General features: G+C 39.0%; 2 protein-coding genes across 2 annotated transcripts; both read left to right on the forward strand.

Moving 5' to 3' along the window:
- The first annotated feature begins 338 nt into the window (after window positions 1–338).
- Window positions 339–4,877, forward strand: LOC127792135 (ADP,ATP carrier protein 3, mitochondrial). The gene is made up of 4 exons (XM_052322504.1): window positions 339–453; window positions 2,491–2,992; window positions 3,415–3,786; window positions 4,242–4,877. The coding sequence occupies exons 2-4, from the start codon at window positions 2,513–2,515 to the stop codon at window positions 4,536–4,538; spliced, it is 1,149 nt and encodes a 382-aa protein (XP_052178464.1). The 5' UTR covers window positions 339–453; window positions 2,491–2,512; the 3' UTR covers window positions 4,539–4,877.
- Window positions 4,878–6,767: 1,890 nt separating this feature from the next.
- Window positions 6,768–8,244, forward strand: LOC127792301 (leucine-rich repeat extensin-like protein 4). Its single transcript, XM_052322754.1, has one exon. The coding sequence runs from the start codon at window positions 6,860–6,862 to the stop codon at window positions 8,006–8,008; it is 1,149 nt and encodes a 382-aa protein (XP_052178714.1). The 5' UTR covers window positions 6,768–6,859; the 3' UTR covers window positions 8,009–8,244.
- Window positions 8,245–8,454: the final 210 nt, after the last annotated feature.

Here is an 8,454-nt window from a genome sequence, read left to right on the forward strand (position 1 = left end):
TTTATTACAATTCAATTAACCTATTTAGCTTAAATTTGAGATTTTGAGTTCAAATTTTGTGTTACTCGATTAATTAAATAGTCAATCCTTCAATATAGTCTTAATTTAAGAATTAGAGGGCTAATAATATTATCTCAAATGACTATTAATAATTATTTTTATTTTTATTTTTATTTTTTAAATGAGCACTTTTGAGTTTTGCCTTTTCTTTCAAGGAAAAAAATTTAATTAGAGCAATGGTCTGAGTGGGCCGGAGTTTGGGCCAGTGGGCTTGGTCAACAACGAGTGGCAGACATGTAATATCGAGATCTGGTAGTGTCAAATGCGTAAATTAGTCGCAAACCCTAGACCCGCAGCCCCCTTGCTTCTCAAATTTATGCGCGACTCGCGCTTGTTTCTCATCCTCACAATCAGGAACCCGCCGAGCATTACTTCCTCGGCGACCTCTAAAAGGTTAGGGTTTTTTTTTTTTTCTCTTTGATCTCCTTCTTTCTTCTGCTCGATCTCTATTCATTTTCTCCTTTGCTTTAATCCTTGTTCGGTTTCTGAGAAATCAATCCGGCAAAGGAAACTGAAATATGGTGATGAGAAAGTTTTGCCCTAGATTAAGTGCATAGTTGGGTGTAAACTCACTAGGGCAAAGATCTGAGGTTTTTGGATGATTTTCGTTTGTTTTTGTTTTCTAAGCTGAGAAATGGACTATCCGAGCATAAATCGAATAGCCTTTTTGTGATCTTGCCTTGATTTCGGTACTGTATTTAGCTATTGGTTTTCTCATGCTAAATACGGCATTCGTAGTGTTGTTTGAGTTACTCCGTGATGTAATCGATTGGGAGAAATCATTATTTTGTTTTTAGTTGCAATGGTATGTGGTTAGTGAATGTGTGGATTTTTTCCCCAGATCTGATAGCTCTTTAGGTAGACTATTGTAGAACTCTTATGTTTTTATCTGAGCTTGGTGGTTTCTCGTTCAACTGTGGGTGGTTTTGTTATGGCAGAAAAAGATTCTCAATCAAAGAGTATATGTTCAGTAGTTGTGCAAGTTAGTTTATCATTTCAATTTCAAATCTTATTGTGGGAACATGGGACAATTCAACTAGAGAAAATTGTGCCATCAGCGTTTTCGCAAAATTGTGGGAAGTGTTTTACTAATGTCAAAGGCGTTGACTTTGCAATATCGTCCATTTTAAGAGTACTCTGTTGTATCCTGGTCATTAAAATCATGTTCTTATTTTCCTAGGTAGTGAGTGATACCTGGTCACAAGTAGATACCTACTTCCATTTATCTTTTCCTGGCCTTCTTCCAACAGAATAAATTATATTGGGCTTGTTGCTTGAAATTTGATGGTTTGAAAAACTTTTGTGATGTGCAAATAGAATACAGTTGAAATGAAGAAAAATATATATGGGCTCGATGTTCCTGTATTTTATGGTTTACATGTAAAAAAAGCTCAGGGTTCAAATACAGACATAAATTGAATGATGGGCTGCGCAGCAACCATGTTTTCTTGGTATTTTGACTTCTTCACTGCCATTGGTTTATCCTAAGCCTGAGCAGCCACCATGTTTTTACTGTTGATGTTTTGACTATTCTGTTTTCATTCTTGTAACATCCCTTATGTTCCCAGCACTGCTTTTTGTTGGTGCAATTAGGTATTTATGTTAAGCTTGTTAAACTTGTTGAAACCATTATTGGTATTTTCCTTATGTGGCTTTAAAAAGAATAACCTTATGAGGCAATGCGCATCTTATTTAACCTTTATTGAGATCATTTATTTGGTTATGAACTCATTTTTTTGTTAGCAATACTTTGTTTTAAGATACAAATTTTTGGTTGGGGCTCTTGTTTTGGGAAATCATGGATTATGGTGTAGCTTTTTTCTTATATTCTTGGCGGTGCTTTTTTCTTATATCCTGGTCACTAATCTCACTTCAGGTTTATTTTGTATTAGAGCAGGTGACACCAATACTGACCTGCCTGGTATTTACCTTACCTTTGAGGTATAGAACTTCTTCGAGAGAAACATATTTTGAAGAGGAAATACTTAAAGAGATTAACAGGATTAAAAGAGTTTTTTTTTTTGCTAGGTGATAAAAAGTCTGATTTTACTCCTAGGAGGATTTTTTTTTTTTTGTTTATACTGTCTTATTTTTCATGGCAAGATCTGGACAATGGGTGCATGTGTAATTTTATAATCATTTTTCCTTGTAATGACCATTGACAAAATAACTAGATATGCTTTTGATATTGCTCAATTGTACCTGAAAGAGAAGTACATCTCACAATAATCTTATGTACTTTGTCATTGACCAGGCATTTGTTGTGTTTCTTTGGATTTCCTCTTGCATTCTTGCATCAATTTTGTAATTGTCAAAATTGTTATACTAATAATGCTTTTTCTCATGTTTAGTATGTTGACTATTTTGTGTCATATGTTATTGTGCTTTATTTTATTCTTCCACACAATCAATGTCAGTTCTTGTCTGCAGGTCACCACATTGAGCTGCAAATATGGCAGATGGATCACATCATCCATCAGTAATTCAGAAGATACATGGACAATCTTATTTATTGTCTCAAATTTCTCCCAACTTGCACAACAGGAATGCTGGTCTACACAATTTGACCGGTGCATATGTGAATAGAGGTCTTCAGCGACCTTTGATTCCATCATGTTATGGCAATGGCCTGGAATCTGTATCACCACTGTCCCCTGTTTTTGTGCAAGCTCCAGCAGAGAAAGGTTTTGGCGGCTTTATGGTGGACTTCCTCATGGGAGGAGTTTCTGCTGCTGTATCCAAGACTGCTGCTGCTCCAATAGAGAGAGTCAAGCTCTTAATTCAGAATCAGGATGAGATGCTCAAAACTGGAAGGCTGTCTGAACCATACAAGGGAATTAGTGACTGCTTTGCCAGAACCATGAAGGATGAAGGTGTTATCGCTCTTTGGAGAGGGAACACTGCCAATGTTATCAGATATTTTCCAACCCAGGTAAGCTTGTTTTCTGCTATATTCTATGATCTATCTATTTCCTTTAATGGTTATGGTATTTTCATAGCCCAAATGCTTCTTCCTGTTTCCTGCCTCTTACCTGCCGGGCCCACCATGGAAGGAAGAGGGTAAAAAAGACATTCTGGCATCCTTTTTTTGGGAGAGAATATGTAATCTGAATATGGTCCAGATTTTCCAATCTCTGTAATGGCTTCATCCATCCATTTGCTTTAATCTGATTAAAAACTTTGGTTTTTTATATCATAATAACTTTCCATTCAGTCAATCTGATATTGGACGCTCAGATCTTTATTTATTGAAGGCCTAATTTGCAACTCCATCAATCATTCATATATATGTATATATATACGGTTATTCATTCTGTTTTAGGTTTCAGTTTTATCACCTGTCTTTGTTTTCAGGCCCTGAACTTTGCTTTCAAAGATTACTTCAAGAGGCTGTTTAATTTCAAGAAGGATAAGGATGGTTACTGGAAGTGGTTTGCTGGGAACTTGGCATCAGGTGGTGCTGCTGGTGCTTCATCTCTCCTGTTTGTTTATTCTCTGGATTATGCTCGGACACGCCTGGCAAATGATGCTAAGGCTGCTAAGACGGGTGGTGAACGGCAGTTTAATGGTTTAATTGATGTTTACAAGAAAACTCTCAAATCTGATGGTGTTGCTGGTCTTTATCGTGGGTTCAACATTTCATGTGTGGGAATTATTGTTTACCGCGGGCTCTACTTTGGGATGTATGATTCCTTGAAACCTGTGGTTCTGGTTGGCCAGTTGCAGGTAACTAACTATTCTGGTTTATATGTGATCCATCTTGTTTTAGAGTTGATCTATATCTTCCAGTATGTTTCCCTTCTGAAGTACCAGCCATGTAAAATAAGAGAAACATGCGATCTTATATACTGGGTCATTATAAACAGAGTTGAATATTTTAGAATTGTGAACTGACCAGAGGGGGTGTTGGTAATCCTATTTGGTTTTTTTGGCAATATATTGAGGCCGGCTGAACTATTTGTTTATCTGCCGTTTCACCTCTAAGTACTAGTTTGTAATAATTTTGTTCTCCTGCCTTCTTGACTTTGCCTTGGCTGTCTGAATGAATCTTCTTGTCAAAGGGCAATTCAACCAATGTCTAGCTTGAGCTGTGGCCCCGGCTCTTCTTTTCTCACTTATTAAGTTACTGCTTGTAGCTTCCCGTTGCACAACACTTATATACATGCGGTTAATATCTGCAGGATAGTTTTTTGGCAAGTTTCCTGCTGGGATGGGGGATTACCATTGGTGCTGGTTTGGCCTCTTACCCAATTGACACCGTGCGTAGAAGGATGATGATGACCTCAGGAGAAGCTGTCAAGTACAAGAGCTCCCTGGATGCATTTAATCAAATCTTGAAGAATGAAGGTTCAAAATCGCTCTTCAAGGGTGCCGGAGCAAATATCTTGCGTGCTGTTGCGGGAGCTGGTGTGCTTGCTGGTTACGACAAGTTGCAGGTCCTTGCTTTTGGCAAGAAATATGGATCTGGTGGTGGCTAAATACCAAATCAAATGATGATGATGATGAAATATGACACTATTTAGGTGTTCTGTTTTTGAATAATTTTGTCAAGAAAACACATGGTGCCTTTTATGTTTCTCCGAGTATGTTAGGAATTTCATGAGTTATATAGACCAGAATACCTACTTGAACCTTCATTTGATGCCTCCTCCGTGCTTCATGCACTAGACCACCGTAGTTTTTTCCGGCTGTTTTGTGAGAAATAATTTGACGGTTTTAAATTTCACAACCGTGCTTTAGTTGGAAAATGTTGTCTGGAGCGGTTTCTGTAATGCGTCAACCAAATGCTTTTATGATTAATGTTTTTGGATTGTTCATCACGGGTGTTGGGCGTGGTTGCCCTGTTGCTTCATTACCTTGTATATTTAGTACCTTTTTACTGCTATGTTTATTATCATCGGATGATATTTTTGGGTCACAAGTCGGGTTCAAAATTGGATCTTGGAACCAGTTTGTTTTTGTACAACATGGGTTCGTCAGAGCCTCTGCTTATAAACTGACCACTTTTTAAACTTATTTTCTGGATCATGGTACGTCTGCTTGATCTTGACCTGATGTCTCGTTGGTCACTTCTTGGCTGGTGGTGAAATGGAATGGAATGGCATGGCCTGTTGGGAGAAAAGCACCTCAAATCATTAACTTAATAGAGAGATACTCATATTTTGTTCTCTCTTTTTCTCTTTTTGTCTGAATATAGTAGAAGTTAAATTAACTAGATATAGAATAATATAAACTAAGTGTAATAATTAATTAATAATAATATTAAAATTTTACGGGAAGATCTCTCAATACAAGAGAGAAGAATTAAAAGACTAAAGTTCCTCAAAATTTTTGCTATCAAATAAATAATGGGAATATACGAAAGTCTTCTCTTGATCAAAATTAAATTACTATGACAACTATTATAGAAACTTGTTACTAGAGAGCTCCAAAATTGATCTGCACCGTTCAAATTGTAGAGTCTTAAGTTGTGAACATGCTGATCAAATTTCAATCAAATCAGACCACAGATCCAATCCCAAACACCTCCTTGATCAAAACTGGACTGCACATCTTTTTTCTAATTTTTGCACTTTTCTTCACATTTTTCTTTGAGTAGGGTTGCCACATTAGAAGGGTTTAATACCCTTTAATACTTGATATTTTTAGAACAAAAATACCCCTAAGATTTTCATATAAACCTAACTCATATAAACTTTACTTTACTTAATTAATAATTAAGTAAAAACTACTGACTCATCCACAAATGAGAAAACCCAGCCCAACATGGCGGACTCTGGTGATTCCTGGACTTAAAAACTAAAAAGTAGAGTTTTTAGGCCTGCAATGGATTTTGGTGCAATCTGGGCTTTGTTGGGCGGTGCAGGTGGTGGTGGTGGTGGTGGGCGATAGAAGTGAAATTTTTGTAGGACGATGCATGTATAATATCAAATTTTAGATGATTTGACAAGCAAGTATAATATGAGTTACTACGACAAAAGATATAAGGTTATAAAAAAAAAAAAAATCAAGACAGAAAAACTATCATTAGGCATTAATAATATGGCTCTCTGTTAATGGATTGGGATTTTTATTTGGTCATGGTTATAATTTTTCCGGAGATCCCCTTTATGAATAGGCTAACGTGGATCATGAACTAGTGAAATTTCATATTTAATTACCAATTTCCATAACCTTTCTCCATCTCTGAAGTGAACATTTACAGATGTGCAGTTCAATTTTCCTTGGTGATTAGACAGGAAGCGCGTGTTTTCAGGGTATTGAGAGAGTAACCTTCCAAATGCCATGAACTGGAAGGTTCTTCTGGGGAACTTGATCTGATCATCACCCGTTCACCCCACTCAAAAGGCAACTGTCTACAAACACACATTGTTTTACTTATCCCTTAGGTTTCAAGGAAACCCTCTCTTTCTCCATCGCCACTCGAAACCACTGCGAAAACTACCCGAAAGGAGTTGGGTCCTTTTCATGGCCATCGTCTTCTCCTCCTACACTTCAACTTTGAGATTGAGCTCCCTCCCTCCCTCCCTCCCAGTTGATGCAGTTTTACTTTAAACCATCTCCCACTGCAGCCTGACAACGAAAACCCTCTTGAGACCATTCGTAACGGTTAACAGTCGCTGTAACAGGTCGTTGTAACAGTTCGCTCGGATGTTAAAATCTGCAGAGGAAATCAAAGTGTTTCAATGGGCATGAACAGCATGATGGCTAAGGAGACTGGGAGGGTTTGATTTGAAAAGGAAAGAGCTCCTTACAAAAGCGGACAATTTGCTAGTTCACTTTCACATAGCAATGCAATATGGCTACTTCATACTCTTCTTCCATCCTCACCACCACTGCCTTGTTTCTCCTCCTCCTCCACCTCTCTTCCTTCCACAACAACCTGGCAGCCAAGCACGCCCACCACAGCTCCTCCACCGCCCACCACCAACACCGCCACAGCTCCTCCCACGTCTCCAACCCGAAGCTCCACCAGGCCTACATTGCCCTCCAGGCATGGAAGCGCCTAATCATCTCTGACCCCAAAAACTTCACTACCAACTGGGTAGGTCCATCCGTCTGCAACTACACCGGTGTATACTGTGCACCGTATCCCGGCACCAAAACCACCACAGTTGCAGGTATTGACCTAAACTCGGCTGACATAGCCGGCCTCCTCCCTGACGAAATCGGCCTCCTCTCCGACCTCGCCCTTCTCCACCTCAACAGCAACCGGTTCTGTGGATCCATCCCACAGAGCTTAGCAAACATGAGCCTCCTCTTTGAGCTTGACGTCAGCAACAACAGATTTGCAGGCCCTTTCCCTCAAGTTGTGATCTCTCTCCCAACTCTTCGATACCTCGACCTTCGGTACAACGAATTTGAAGGGCCAGTTCCTTCTGCCCTCTTCAGCCGAGCCATTAATGACGCGATATTCCTCAACAACAACCGCTTCACCTCTGTGATTCCAGCAAGCTTCACCAAAAGTTCAGCCACTGTCTTGGTCTTTGCCAACAACAACTTTGGAGGCTGCCTCTCACCAACCATAGCCAATTTCGCCGATACGCTGGAGGAACTGCTTCTCATCAATACTAGTTTGTCTGGATGCTTGCCACAAGAGGTGGGATTCCTCTACAAATTGAGACTGCTTGATGTGAGCCACAACAAGCTGCTTGGTCCAATCCCTTACAGCATTGCAGGGCTAGCTCACTTGGAGCTGCTGAATTTGGCTCACAACAAGATGAGTGGAACAGTGCCAGAAGGAGTATGCACTCTGCCAAACCTGGCAAACCTCACCATCTCTTACAACTTCTTCTGTGAGGAAGAGGGCATCTGCAGGAACTTGACATCAAGGCACGTCGCCTTTGATGATCGACGAAACTGCCTGCCGGAGAAGCCACTCCAGAGGAGCAAGAAAGAATGTGAACCGGTGACTGAGCATCCAGTCGACTGTTACGAATATCGATGATATTAACAAGAGCTGCTGCTTCAATGGCTGTGTCTTCATCACCTCTAGCCATGGTTAGTGAGCTTGAAGATAGAATAAAGATCCAGTTTGGGCATGTAGTTTGTCTGTAAATCCTTTTAATTAGTTTTCAAGTGTTTGCTTATCTATGTATAAATCGTAAATATCACAAAGATATATACGTAATTAATCTAAAAAATTTCAGATTTTTCAAACTTATCATACCATGAGTCTTTTCAAACTTTCAAGTCAAATGTACAATCAGAAGAGAAGACGAAAAGTGCACTCAAGTCACAATTCAAATATCCACTCTTCTCTAATAATATTCACAATATATGATGCTTAGTAATTTTTTGTGTCTCAAACCTTATGCAGGGACTTTTATTTATAGAGGAGAAAACCTTAACCGATAAGGTTTAAGAGATAAAAATTAACCGAAATTCTAATTT

This window comes from Diospyros lotus, chromosome 15 (genome assembly GCF_014633365.1).
Source record: "Diospyros lotus cultivar Yz01 chromosome 15, ASM1463336v1, whole genome shotgun sequence".
Lineage (NCBI taxonomy): Eukaryota > Viridiplantae > Streptophyta > Magnoliopsida > Ericales > Ebenaceae > Diospyros > Diospyros lotus.

Excerpts from the sequence above, each read along its gene's own strand:
- LOC127792135 (XM_052322504.1), top strand. The coding sequence starts at position 2,513 with ATGGCAGATGGATCACATCATCCATCAGTAATTCAGAAGATACATGGA. Across the intron at positions 2,993-3,414 it reads TCAGATATTTTCCAACCCAG|GCCCTGAACTTTGCTTTCAA; the intron begins GTAAGCTTGTTT and ends CTTTGTTTTCAG. Across the intron at positions 3,787-4,241 it reads TTCTGGTTGGCCAGTTGCAG|GATAGTTTTTTGGCAAGTTT; the intron begins GTAACTAACTAT and ends TAATATCTGCAG.
- LOC127792301 (XM_052322754.1), top strand. The coding sequence starts at position 6,860 with ATGGCTACTTCATACTCTTCTTCCATCCTCACCACCACTGCCTTGTTT.